The sequence below is a fragment of the Anneissia japonica genome, unplaced genomic scaffold (genome assembly GCF_011630105.1).
Source record: "Anneissia japonica isolate Jap-2015-1 unplaced genomic scaffold, ASM1163010v1 scaffold287712_len2945570_cov188, whole genome shotgun sequence".
NCBI lineage: Eukaryota > Metazoa > Echinodermata > Crinoidea > Comatulida > Comatulidae > Anneissia > Anneissia japonica.
The window spans coordinates 537,507-552,062 of NW_022704401.1; the positions used below are offsets into that span (position 1 = coordinate 537,507).

The following is a 14,556-nucleotide window of genomic DNA, read 5'->3' on the forward strand; positions in this document are numbered from 1 at the left end:
AGAACGTATGGGGGCGTGGTCAGGCGTCGCTCAAAACTACATGAAAATTAATTTGAGGAGTTTCAAAGACTTTATTTAAATGATTCTATAGTAAAAATAATATGTAAAAAAATATATATAATTTTTTGTTGTCCCTGACGAAGTGTATTTTCCTCCCCGACGGGGACTTAGCTCTCCCTGATGGGGCCTTGGCGACCGTCCCCCTCTCCCAACTGGTGCCACCCCAGGTTCTGATTGGATGTTACTCTACCTAATCCAATCCAAGCGGTACAATACTAATAATACTATAGCATCCAACAAAATTAGTTTAAGGCTGGTGTAACAATAGTCACTGCCTAATTATATACTGTAGCTCCACTGTGTGTAAAAGACATCTTTGGTGAGATAACCTGGCTAATTCCAAGCTAGCAGACTTCCAGGAAACAATAATAATAGATGATGTGAAGTATGATAGCATACGCTATCTCGGTAATGATAATGAAGGTTGGGGTTGGAGACAATCACCATTATTAGAATAGTAGGCATTTTTACCGAGATAGTGTACTGTACTGTCAGATGCAACAAAATCAATTTCTAATTACAGCACATCTAAAATTCGGGTAAAGGAGCATCTGTCGTCATGCCTTTCCTCTTTAGTCAATTAATTGAGTGAAGAAAATAAATAAATAAATAACTTTTTTTCTTGCATGTGATTTTTTAAAATTAATTTTTAGTTCCATTTTGTTTTTGTTTTTTTTGTTGTTTTTTTTTGGTGTTATCTGTTTTGTGTATATTGGGACCACTCTAGAAATAAATCCTTTATTGGGATTAAGAGGGTTATCCCAGATATCCACATTGATGACTTGTTTTCTGAATTTGTTTCATTGTATTCAGTTGTTCCGGTTTTGTGATGTTATTATGTTGATATCAAATATATCAAATCAAATCAAATGTACCATATTTATAGCCGATACCAATAATAGAACAATGCAAACATTATGAATACATGCAAGATATGAGGTAGCTTACAAAAAGATTTTGCTTGCTTGCGAAAGTGTAGGCAACTTGCATGTGACTTCGAGACTCCTGTATAGTGCAGAAAATGTCCGAAAAATAAATGTTTGCACTTAGCATGACGCATATCATTGAGATCCTATGAGTTCAAATTATTTTCTCTTTAATGTCTTTCTAGATAATATTACAATAATGACCTTCTACATCAAACCACCATCAGGACTTACTCTACTGGAAAATCTTGAGTCGTATACCTTAACACGTATGAGATTTCTACTTAGTGTGGATGAATGCGAATCAAGGAAAAGTGGATCGGAGCAACAGGGAAGTATCGTATCTCTAAATGCTGACTCTCAGGGTACTAGCAACCCTCAGAGAGGTAGTCCAGAAGGAGATGACTCTCAGGCAAGTGGTCTCAAAATAAGTGAACGACAAGGAAGTCTCCAGTGCTTTCAAGCGTTGTTGAGAGAAGAAGAGTATGTAGCTTACTCAGACTGCTTGATTGAAGGCTCGAGGAAGGACAGAATCTCTCACTTTACTCTTCGGTAAGTTGGTATCTTTCCAAAAGTGTCACTGAACTAGGTCTAAAATGTTCATGTATATTTGTACTTTAGTGTTTTTATATTCCTCTTCTTGTCTTTTTTTAGTCTGGCATGTTCTATGGACCAAGACTTGCAGCACTTTTTCATGACTGCAGAAAAAAAGTTATTTCACTTTCGATTTTGTTCTATGAATGCCGAAGAATTGGCTGCATTTTTGAGATCAACTCAAAAATTTCTTTCAAAGCTTCTACGGCGTTCAAATAAAGTTATATCAGAGGGAAAATTCTCATTCCTATTAAAAAACCTGCATGATATTCTGCTGAAAATATATAATGTTGGTCAATCCTGGGAAGATGTTGCACAAAAATATGTTGAGGGCAGTGCAGAGGAGGCTGTGGAAGTTCCGTTTCAATGTGCTTTGGACTTGATCGCTGAACGAAAGGTGGAGCTTAATGCAGGGATGGCATCCATTCCAATTTCAAAGCTTGATACCATTATGTCAGGACTATTTGAAAAAGTTTTATGGCATGGAATGATGGATTCACAGAGGGCGCTAGACATGGTTCTTGATGATGAAAGGATGGAGGATCTGTTTGACAAAGTTTGTGGGATGTTTTCTACTGTGAAGTTGAACATGTCATATATTTACTCCAAAAAGGGGAACAATCTTCGAATGACTCTAAGAGATGTGGATAAGAATGTGGATGGGTTCCCGCTGTGTATGAGTCATCTACATCAAACTTTAAGATGGAAACACAGGCTAAGGCACTTCTCAAGGGTAAGTCCATGAAAACAGATTTACAGTACACATACACATTAATTACCTGTTAAAACTATTAGTAATTAAACATACTTTTTATTTGAAGCCACTTCGGTTGGGTTTCTCTAATTGTTATCAGTATATCATCATTAAAAAGAAAAAAGGTCAGAGTACTGCTTCATTAAATTCATTTGCATTGTAGGATCTCATTTTGAAGAGACCTAGAAAGATTAATTCAAAAAATGTACTGTCTAATGAAATTGTGATAAAAAAAAAAACCCCAAAATTTGATTGAATTGCTAAACTAATAAGATCAAATAAGTTGTCAACTTCATACCAAAATAATATTTACTGTACTCTTGTTATTTTTAGATTCAGTACACACTATTTCTGAAAGATGCAGGCCTATCTGTAAATGATGCAATTAATTTCTGGAAGATGGAGTACTCTCGACCCCAAAAAAGTAAAATTGATGCACACCATGCCTGTTCTCATTCATGGAGTAAAGATGCAAAACGGTACACATACAGTATCAGGCATTTGTATGGCCTTGAAGGCTCGCATATCAATTATCGATCCCATTCATGCACGTCAATTCAGGTAATGACAAGATAGTTCAAATTCATTTGGATTTGTTAATGTTTATATATATGTTTTTTGCATGAATTATGTAAATATTGAATTGAATAATACTGAAAGTAAAACATTATTTATATTAATAAATCATGTTATAAATTATTTTTATCATCAACAGAACACATGTCTAGGTCATGGAGAGGAAGGAGGATGCCCTTATAAACATTTTGATGAACATTCACTCATGAAGGCATTGGCCTTTGATCGGTTACACCCGAAAGTTGTAACAGAAATACTTCTATCTGCAAGAAATCATTGTTACGCAGATGCCTGTTTAAAGCATCGAAAAGCAAAATTTGAAGAGTTTCTGACAGATGAATGTGTTCCCTGTAACACACTTGAATCCAAATTCCTTCCAAAATTTGAAAAACACAGTTTACCCCGGTTTGACAATAGTATTAAAGTGAAGCAAAAGGTGCCAATGTTTTCTACCAAAGTTCAACGATTAGTAGAAACTTTACAGGTAAAAAGTGAAACCAGTGATGAAGAGCTCCCCCTATTGTCAATGGAAACTGATGATAAAAAGCTTCCTCTATGGCCAATAGAACCTAAAGGCAAGCAAGGAGAGGAATCAAATTATGCTTGTTGTGAAAATGAACCATTTGTACCAAGTAACGAACAATTTATGTGCAATCCTGAAATTTCTGAATTTGAAGATAAAATGAAAAATGTATTCTTGCAGTTTCATAAACCAATATCAAGACCTATCGATTATTTTATAAGCTTTCAGAATCTGTTAGATGGTCTTAAAAACTTAGAGTCTGAAAATATGGATAAGATAGTAGACACGGAATAAAAAATAACACTTGATTCAGTTTTTTAATATCTTATGATTGTATCCAAATTTTTAAAGTGAATTTTTAAATCAATGCAATCAGCTTGCAATTTTATGAAATTTGGGTATCGTTTCATCCAGAAATAAATTCAGTTTAATTAATTATTAATGAATTAAAGAATATGTATCCTTATGATTACAGTATTATGATATATACCCACATGTTGAGTTGAATTGTATACATGTGCTATAAAAAAATCAATTTTAGAGAAGGTCTCTCTCAACCTATTTTACAAATTTAGAGTTTTAGGATATATTCTGATTTTAAGTTTAATTAATTTTTAATGAATTCAAGAATATATATCATTATGATTACAGTATTATGATATATACCCACATGTTGAGTTGAATTGTATACATGTGCTATAAAAAATCAATTTTAGAGAAGGTCTCTCTCAACCTATTTTACGAATTTAGAGTTTTAGGATATTGTCTGATTTTAAGTCGTCCTACGATGCATTGTGTGCCTCGCTTTAGACATCTGAATATGAATTTCTTATTTCTAATATATTTGATTATCAAATGGGGTTATTAATTGTTATATTTGGTGTATTACTTCATGCAATGTCTTGTGTAATACAGTATATAATTTTGTTCAATTTGTATATTTTATTTATGTAAACTATGTAATTTAAAAGTGTACATTGGCATTGTAAAACCCATTTGTATAGTACTGTAGTTTGAAAGAATTTTAAATTTTGTATTGAAATTTTCAGCAATATTCATACCAAGAATTAATGGATGTTCAGTTCATAATGAATTCCTACAAATATTAAATGTTTAATTGCAAAAGATTTTAGCAATTGTTCTTTGGAATTGTATTATCAATGGTATTGTTGATGTCGACAGCAATGGCTCCAGAAATTTGCTGACGTCTGACAGGGGGTCTGAATCAAGGGGCTGACTAGAGCCTCGGACCGGGTTCTGGAATATAATACCCTATTAGGGTTCACAGGAAAAGTTTTTATGGCTTTGGACCAAATTGTGAATCAAACTAACGTTATCTGAATAGGCAAATTTTTATATTGTAATTTTTGATCCTACAAACTTATGGCATCAGACGACAGGGGTTCCAGGCCTATTGATTTGTGGGTGTAGACAGATGGTGCATCAAGCATTATGTCCCAACATTGGGTCAAAGAGCAGTATACAAATTCAGGGAAGTGGGAACTGACCAACAGGGGAACTGACAACTTCTAGAAGCCCAGGTGGGGTTGCAGGAGGCCCCATGAGAAGCTGGGAAATTTTTGACCACTTGAAACTGTTCTGAAACAGGGGAGAACTTGGCCTCTGACAGGGGGATTCTTTCCCAAGTAATTCAGGAGTTTCTGAATGACAAGATGACCAACCAGTTGCTGCATGCAGGGGTGGATTTGGGTAGGGCGCCCCCATCCCCTATTTTGAAAAGTAAAAAAAAAAAAAGAAAGAAAAAAATGATTGATCACCTAAAACGCCTCAGAGGTTATTTCTGGACGTCTAGAAAACAAGGATTTCCTGGACCCCTTCCCCTCCCCCACGCCCCTGGCATGTTATTCATTGTGAAATGGTATCCAGAGATGAAATGTTAAAAGAGAAATCTGCGAGTGTAAAAATGAGATTCCAACCTTGGCCACTAGGATTTTGTTGAAAATTCAAATGCGATTACCCTAGATACAACTGAAATTTTACACTCTTGCTCATGGGTGTGGAACAAGGCTATTTCTCCATTCATTGCAAATTATGTAAATCCATTTGATACATCCTTATCTTAAGCATTTGATGACAAGACAAGGCAAGACCCATAGTTCTATGTGGTCTAAAGGTATGATAATCCCCTTGATAGCAAGAGGTTGCAGGTTCGGATCCCGCTAGAGACACTTTTCATACAATTAAAAAAAGAAAAAAGGGACATTTTTGTTTAAGGGCTAGGGTTTAGTAGTAGTAGTAGTAGTATTTTGGCACTGTCATTTCTATTCATCTATTTGTTCCTCGAAGGAGAGGTGAATGGTATTGCAATAGTGCACGTTTGTGGGGCTGTCTGTCGGTGGTGTGCGTGTGTGTGTGTGTGTCCTTCCGTGTGCATAACTCACAAACTAATGGAACAATTTGCTTCATGTTCGCACACTAACAATGTTACATGTAAGCTTAATTTTGGTGCTGATATTCATGAAATTGACCGAAATAAAAATGACTTTGATCATGACAAATTTTAATAAAATAACTTCGTTATGGAGACGACTGAATTTCACAAAATTTCACAGATGGCCTTTGAAAGTTTGAATCGGAACATCTTCTCAGAAATATGATAACTCTGACAAATTTGAAGAAAACTGACCCTGCCGATTTTTACTTATGTGTAACAATGATAAATATCGATACTTGTGAACAAGTGTGAGGTGGTTTGTCGTTTTGGAGATATGTATAGACAGAATGTCAGAACATCGTTTGATTTACACTCTGCTTGCGCGACATTCACACAACGAGGCCTTCGTTTTTTTACATTTCTTAAAAAGGGAGTCTAACAAAGTGCTCAAGTGTTCAAGGTCTAACAATTCATTGAGAAGCTATATTGAACTACTAAACTTTCCATTTTAAATATTTAAAAAATTACAGCTTTTATCCAAAATATGGCCAGAGTGCGCGTTTGCGCTTTTGCCCGATTTAAAAATAAATTCTTAAAACTATACACCCATTATTTTAAGCCGATTCGGGACACGTCTAAGTTCCATTTAGTATTACTATGATGGATGAATGCTACATCATTGCCTTTGAGCTTTTAATTGTTTTTACTTATTTAATTGAAAATTCTGCGACAAGAAAACTCTGGTTCGCCTGGAAATGTCCTTTCACTTAAGTGTATCAGCGATCTTTAGAAAGAAGTTTGTCTAGCATTTGAGATGGAAAAGAAATCGTCAGAAAATTCACCTCTTCTGTAGGTTCCATCCTTTGGATGATCATTATATAATTTCTAATTGTTTTTATTCTGATACCTGAAAACTCTGTCTCCTGGAATAATACAGTGTGACCCAATTTTTGAAAGATGTGGGCCTATTGTCCCATAGAAAAAAATATCGAAACAATCTGTTTTGACTTAACTTTATAATTTTTAAGTAACATAAAACTTATCAACTTGAAAATAGAAATCAGTTTATTAAAAAATGTTTACACATAATTTTAGAGCGAAAAGTGAAAGTTATAATATTTTTATTATCATTATACCGTATAGAAATCAGGGTACAGATTTTTTAAAATTAAATAATTACAATGCTCTATTTAATAATTTGTATGTTATGCCTACTGCAAAATGAGCAAGTTAATTTTAAAATAGTTTTTTTTAATGATTTTTTGATAAGGAATATTGTAATGAAAAGTATTCCTAATATATAAACTAATTAGGGCCGCACTTGCGACCGCTTATCGCAATTTTTAATTCTTTTTGAATAAAAAATAATAATATAAAGTACTGTACTATCTCATAGAGTTATACTTTCCTTGTTTTTTATTGACGTGAGTTATAGGCCCTTCAAGATAAAAGATAGCTAAGATAAATGTTATTACAGTATACGGATCAGAATCAGAAATTAGGATATGAGGCTTACAGCAGCAAGGGCGTCAATTATCCGTGATTGAATGTGGGGGAACGAAATGCAAAATAATAAGGTTTTGTGCCGTAGGCCCAAGCCTCCGGTTGGGGGGTCAGGGGAGCTGCCTAGGACCCCGGTAAGGGTCCAGGGGGTGAACTCCTGAAGCTCTAGCGCCTATAGCCTTTTATAAGTCGTATCTAATTTATTTTAAGGAATGCAATTAACATTTATTTCCACACTAGGCCTACATTTTCAAAATACAGTGGCGGACCCAGGAATTTGAAATAGAGCTGGGCCCAGGGAGGCACTTTTACAATTGAGAGTGTAGACCACCTCAGCCCCAGGATGGTTGGGGCTGCGGTAAGAAAATTTATGATTATGGCACCTCTAGTTGATCGGAAATGACACTCCAGACTAAATTTGAATATAATTTTCATTTTTCTCCACTTTTTAATTTTGAAAAAAAAAAAAAAAAAAAAAATAGGAAGGGTGGGCCTGCCGGCATAATCCCCTTGTTTTGTTAAAATATCTTAAAATCGACAATACGTCAAGGACTCATTGAAAATTGTTCACCTGAAAGTAGGAGTGTACGGTCCACTAAACCGCTAGCATAATATAACTAGAACAAGTTAACAAATTCCATTGGATGAAAGTATTGCATTGTGAATTCTTTAACAACAAGTGGTATGACTCAAGAAATATGTTGATATGATCATTTACTGAATCGTCAAAACAACACACTGCTGTCAAGTTTTGGCGATCGTCCACCTTACTCGGTTTTGGTCCCGGAAATAAGCACCGCACCGTGGAAAAGAGCACAAGTGAACAGACAAAATTCATGACAGTCATGCGTAATTGTTGTTCTCTCCATTCCCTTTGAAAAGTGGAGTTTTAATTATAGAAGATTGGTGAAAGTGGTGGGTGGGGGGAAGGGGACAATTGATATTGATGTCCCTTAAGGTAGATTCACCGAATCCGAATTCGGTTCGTAGATCGTTTTCGATGCGCGTCTTACACGCGCCTCTATATTTACCACTGATTGATATTCTTTTTTCGTTTCGATACGAACCGAATTCGGCTTCGGTGAATGCAGCTTTAGACCTACTTTGAAAAGTCGGGTAAGTGGGGTCCCCCTGTCCCACAGACGGCCATGTACATTAGGCTACATATAATATAGACCTAGGCCTATATAAATGTAAAAGCCAAAAAGTTATTTATTTGATATATGTATCATTATTAGACATTTCTTCAACATTGTTTCTTTGTATTACAGCATTATAATAAATATGTAAATAATGTATAATTTAAAATCCACAAATGTAAACAAACCGGCATGAAACGTTCGCGCGTTATTTAAACAAAGTGCATCATGGGAAGCACGTGGACTTTTCAACAATCATCTTCCATTTTATCGCGGAACCACGAACATGGCGGACTCAGGATCTAGTAGCGGTGAAGATGAGGAGAACACAATCGCCGCGGATTTGGTTGTTACAAAATATAAATTAGCAGCAGGCATGGTTAACGGTAAGATATTAAAGATATCAGATTTTCATTTTAGTGAAACTTAGCTGGTACTAACCATTTTCATCACCAGCTGTGACGTTTGAATCGATGTAGTGTAGGATAGGAGTCCAAGGTTATCCTAGCCTAGGCCTCGTTTTAGCCTCACTCACTCACTTATCTGTTGGTTTATTCCTGGTCATTTACTATCCGTTTAGAGCTTACCTACTTGAAAGGAAAGTTTGATAAGAATAATATTCTTATTATACTGAAAGTAAATATAAACAATTAACTGTCTTTGTAACTGTTAACTGTTATTTGTAGCTTACTGATCTGTTTAATTAGTATAGTTAGTAATTGTCTTCTTAATTTGATGTGGACGTTAATCATCCACATTCTTGTTTCGGGCGAGACCATTGTTCAACACATAGATGATTCGTTTGAATTAAATTTCTTTGCCACCAGTCAGTAGACATCTCTAAAATAATAAGATTAGAATAGCATGCATATTCCTCACCTACACAGTACTTAGGGAATCATTGTAATCTTGATGATGAATATTAATTATTATGTTGTTTTTTTGAAGAGTTTGTTTTTTTGAAAGTACAGACTTTTTGTTTAGAGAGAGAGGTCATTGCACAATATTATGACATCTTCAGCCAGTTTTTGCTACGAATGAGTCATTCAAAATATTGAAAGAATAAATATTGACAAAATGCACATTCTTCATTTAAGTCTGCAAATAAAAATATCAGGGATTCTACTCAGGTTAAAGGTTAAATGTTATATTTTATACCTAAATCATTATATTACCTAGATGATTATATGCTTTAAGAAGATAAAAATCAGTGAAAGTATTTTTACTAATGTGTTTATTCATATCGATTCTTTAATCATTAGCTGTTCTTAAACATGTAATGGAAAAATGTGTAGAAGGTGCCATTGTTCTAGAGTTATGTAAGGAAGCAGACAAACTGCTGTTGGAAAAAACAGGCAGTGTTTATAAAAAAGACAAGGAGATAAAGAAAGGTAAGAGGAACAGAGGAACAGTAAATCCAAATTACAGACATATGAACTTATTGCTACCAAAATGTCATATTTTGTGACAAATAACTGATATGCCCATATGTGGGTGTAATATTACATCATCATGCCCATATATGGGCTTATCACACAAATTTGGCACATCTGATATTGCATTTGAAAGTGTGGACAAAGCTGTTACATTCTTGCAATTACCTGTGAAACTTCTATTTATATATTTTTTACACTTGCCTTTTTCTAATGGTGATTTAATATTTTCTCGGTTTCTAGGTATTGCATTTCCTGTCTGTATATCTGTCAATAACTGTATTTGCCATTATTCTCCTCTTGAAAGTGAAGCACCATTGAGCCTTAAAACAGGAGATGTCGTCAAAATGTAATTGGAGTTTTTTTTTTTTTTCATTCTCATTTCTAATGATACCCAAACTAGGCTTGCCACCAGGCCTGAAAAGAAGATTTTGTGCTGATTGGCTTGATAAAATGAGCACGCTATGGTGGTCTGGAATGAGTGCAAAAAATGAAAATCCTAACCAATGATGAATTTTGCTAAACATTTTTATTAAAAGTTAGCCATAAAGCTACTGAATTAAAGGTACAGTAAAATCTCCCAATTACAAACCTCCCATTTACGAACTCTCGATTTTACATACCAAATTTATGGCGGTGACGTCATTGCGAATGATCGTTTTTAACTACAGAAACACTTTAAAATGTATTGAAAGTTCTTCAGAAATAATTTAAATTGTTACAAGTTTAAAGCAAGAAATATCAATCTTTTTCAGCTGAGATATATTATATTTGAGCTGCATGCTTGTTCAGGCATACTGTACAGTGAATCTCACTTTTTGATCATTGGGGGCGCTATTTGCATGGATTCGCGATCTTTATGGAAAGAATAATAACACTCGTGTTGGGCATTATATGGTCGTGTTTTCATTCATTTTCAATAGCCCTGTATTTTGTAGCATAGGCCTACCATCACCACACTGAGATGCTGAAAATTTGAACTCGCTGAATTACAAATTTTTTCATTTACAAACCCTGTTTGGACGGAGGGGTATGTAATTGGGAGACGTTATTGTATCACTGTTATATTCTTTTGTTTTGGCTAAATAAATGTTCTATAGAATAATTTTCATGCCAAATAGCTAAACATTAAATAGCTAGCTTAAACGCTGAATAATGTAGTTTTTGCCTTGTTTTGAGCAATTGTTGACAATAATAATGAAGGAATAAAGTTGTTCTCTTTTTTTTTATATATTTTACTTAAAACTTATAACCTATTTTTTGTCTTTCTCAGCGATTTGGGTGCCCATGTAGATGGAATGATTGCTACCGTGGCTCACACATTGGTAGTTGGTTCGTCCCTCGAAAATAAGATCACTGGTCGTAAAGCAGATGTGATTAAAGCAGCGTACTATTGCTCAGAAGCGGCACAGCGCATGGTTAAACCAGGAAATAAGGTACACATTTAATCTTTAACCTTAATTCAGGTTTTAACTTTTATCCTGCTAACTTACCAGCAAATTTCAGAATTGATTTTTTAAAAACTTTTTGATTGAATTTTTGAGATATTTTTCGGCTGACTTTAGTTAGGTTAAGATGGACTTCCGTCTGAGGTAAAGGTAGAACAGATGTAAAATTTTACACACGCATTACTTTCGAGTGTCCTCACGATGCTTACACAGGGCATAACATTCTTTTTACTTCAAAGGTAGTTTAAAGCTTAGAAGTAACTGCACATTTTCCGAAAGTGATAATCCTTTTTGTTGTCTCCTAACGGTTATTTTGCACATCGATTATTGAAAATGTAAACAATTATGAAAAACTTTGTGTACAAAGATTTACACATCACAGGAAATGTTTTTTTGGCATTCATTTGTAGGTCATCATAAAGGTCGTATTTACTTGCGAGCTTGTGTCTACACAGCACTACTCTGAGCGTGTATTCCTTACATTCCTGGTGTACGTGGAAGTAGCACACTTACTCTGGAAACTGCTCAGAAATAAATCGTCTGTAGTAACGTTGAAGTAACTTGATACAAAAAGTGTCTTCACAGGCTTACCACAAGTAAACTCTACTTCAAAGCTTCTAACTTGTCTGTAACTTTTGATCAGCCTTGACTTCAAGAATCCACCTAACCATCAACTTTTTATTCAATTTTTGTAGAATAGTGACGTTACTAGTGTAGTTGACAAGATCGCAGAGGCATTCAAATGCAAGCCAGTGGAAGGAATGTTGTCACACCAGTTGAAAAAGAATGTCATCGATGGAGAAAAGTCCATCATAATCAACCCAACCGACCAGCAAAGGTAAGTATGCTATTAAATGATAGAACAGATCCCTATCATAAAGTATGTATTGTACTACTAGTCTTGGTCAACTGATCTAACAATTGTCATGATCATCTTCAGTTATAAATTGTCTTGGATAATAACACTGCTGCATTATGGCATAAAGAGAAGTAAGCACTATGCAACACATAATATTACAGTAACTATGAGTGTTTTTTTCATCTGAAGTGTCATCTTTATTATAATTATTGTTTTTCATGATCCAAAACGAAGTCAAGCGATGTAAGAAATTAGTTAAAATTTATATTTCTTGTGTTTCACCTACCAGCAGTAAGAATAACTACATGCTTAGTATCATCGGATCCAATGAGCTTATTCAATGATATATTTTTTGTTTGTCATTGGTATAATTACCTTCTACATCAATGCATTAGGTTTCTTCATCATATTTGTTCATATGGCAAATTCGCGACGGTTATCTTGTTCCTGTCTATCATTACTCAGAGTGTGTCTAATCCTCTCTTACCTGCCTTCTATCCATCTTTCTTTCAGGAAAGATCACAAAGAGTGTGAATTTCAAGTACATGATGTGTACGCTGTGGATGTCCTAGTCAGCACAGGTGAAGGCAAAACTAGAGAGGGCGATGTTAAGACTTCCATCTATAAGGTCACAGGTGAAACATACTCACTGAAATCGAGTACATCAAGGCAGTTATTTGCCATGTTTGACAAAAACATGCCTACTTGTCTAAGGTAAGGATCGAGCTAAGATAAGTAGTTTTGTTTGAGGATATGTTTTTGTGTATGTACCTAGGTATGTATATTGAACAGGGGTGCGACTTATTTTTTTTAGATTTTGTGCCTTTTATAAATTTTGAAGTTGGCATTCTATTATTCTTTACCATGCAAGAACACCTCAGTACTAAAAAGACAATTTGCTTTTTGATTGTTTTCTTTGGAAGGACCACCCATGTTTAATCAAATAAAGGAAGTGATTAAAAAATGAAAAATAATCTCTTTTTTTGAATGTTACACAGGCAGTATGAGCAGGGAGAATCCAAAGCTAGGCTAGGGGTCGTAGAATGTGTGACGCACAACCTGCTGCAGCCATATCCTGTACTCTTTGAAAAACCAGGTAAGATAACTTTCACAACCTGGTGTTTACTTCTCAATGTGTGTTTTGATTAACAAGGTACCTAGATGAGAGAGTAAAATGAGCATGCCTTGTGGTGTGCGCCCAAACAAACACCACTTGAAATTATTTGGGGAAGTTTACATGATAATTGTTTAAATGCCGATGTGCCAATCTCTTCTCATAGGGCTATATACCATGCTTTTGATGTCGTGTTCTTAAAATCCATTCAATGTATTTTGATTGGTTTTGTCAGTTATGGCCTACTGGCCTATGTGGACACACTCAGTGCGTCTTTGCTGTGCCCCCTCCCCAAGGAAACATCGCATCCCAATAACTGTAATTTGGAATAAATTTGTCTTGTTGACCTAAGGCTGATATACAAAGCTCCTTGCATATGCTTGTACAGTATTCACCCTTGTGACCTTGAAGGTAGAAATATAACTGGATTGTGGCTAGTTATTTAATGAATCTTTTTCACTGTTTTGTAGGCGAGTTTGTTGCCCAGTTTAAATTTACCACACTTCTGATGCCAAACGCACCGATTCGCATCACAAACGGAGACCTGAAACCAGAGGTTTATGAGTCTGAGTACTCTATACAGGATGAAGAGATCAAAGTAAGTTTTCTCAGTTTGTAAGTACAAATAGCATTAGTTGGACAGCTTAGCAACCATTGTTGCAACACTGAAAACACTAAGAAAAATTTGCAGTTTAAGAGAAATAAAAATGCAAATATGAATGTTTACAAATATAATATGAATGTTGCTCTACCTGAATCTTAATAAATATTTCAATTTTTTTTTCATTAATAAGACACTTTATATACTTAAATTACTTAGCTTTCAATGAAAAATTAAAATGAATTTTAAATATTCTGTATAAGTATATATCTTTAAAAAATAATTAAACTTTTTGATACTATGCATGTCAGTTAGAACCTCAGAGGTGGATTTATAGACCGTGGGTTGAGGCTCCAAAATCGGCTTAGTTTACGAATTCTGTGACCCACCGATCCACGCTACTTGGCATTCGCTCAAAAATGTCAATACTATTTTATTGAAACATAATATAATTGTCGGCAATCGTAAATTTGGGGAAACTGTAACCAAAAATGAGAATTTATCTTCGAAAAAATAATGTCGTTCACGAAAGCAGTACCCAATCACAGCACACGTACCATACCTGTTAAGCATTGATGAGACGCTATTAGCTAATCACAAACGTTCTTGTAAACTCGGTAACTAATGCAAA

At 34.8% G+C, this 14,556-nt stretch overlaps 2 protein-coding genes across 3 annotated transcripts in view; both read left to right on the top strand.

Annotated features, from left to right (window-relative positions):
* The window catches only part of LOC117104621 (DNA primase large subunit-like), a 4,706-nt gene extending 532 nt beyond the window's left edge, over positions 1 to 4,174 (top strand). Inside the window, exons 2-5 of one of the 2 annotated variants that reach the window (XM_033245481.1) lie at positions 1,172 to 1,538; positions 1,641 to 2,313; positions 2,668 to 2,895; positions 3,050 to 4,174. In XM_033245481.1, coding sequence (XP_033101372.1) covers positions 1,186 to 1,538; positions 1,641 to 2,313; positions 2,668 to 2,895; positions 3,050 to 3,727 — 1,932 coding nt within the window. In that variant the 5' untranslated portion in view covers positions 1,172 to 1,185 and the 3' untranslated portion in view covers positions 3,728 to 4,174. The remainder of the gene's footprint in view (positions 1 to 1,171; positions 1,539 to 1,640; positions 2,314 to 2,667; positions 2,896 to 3,049) is intronic. The other variant, XM_033245482.1, reaches the window with a different exon arrangement.
* Positions 4,175 to 8,704: 4,530 nt separating this feature from the next.
* LOC117104713 (proliferation-associated protein 2G4-like) overlaps positions 8,705 to 14,556 on the top strand; it is a 10,025-nt gene continuing 4,173 nt past the window's right edge. The window contains exons 1-8 of the mRNA XM_033245594.1: positions 8,705 to 8,856; positions 9,733 to 9,861; positions 10,147 to 10,252; positions 11,177 to 11,339; positions 12,047 to 12,189; positions 12,724 to 12,924; positions 13,209 to 13,306; positions 13,795 to 13,922. Coding sequence (XP_033101485.1) covers positions 8,757 to 8,856; positions 9,733 to 9,861; positions 10,147 to 10,252; positions 11,177 to 11,339; positions 12,047 to 12,189; positions 12,724 to 12,924; positions 13,209 to 13,306; positions 13,795 to 13,922 — 1,068 coding nt within the window. The 5' untranslated portion in view covers positions 8,705 to 8,756. The remainder of the gene's footprint in view (positions 8,857 to 9,732; positions 9,862 to 10,146; positions 10,253 to 11,176; positions 11,340 to 12,046; positions 12,190 to 12,723; positions 12,925 to 13,208; positions 13,307 to 13,794; positions 13,923 to 14,556) is intronic.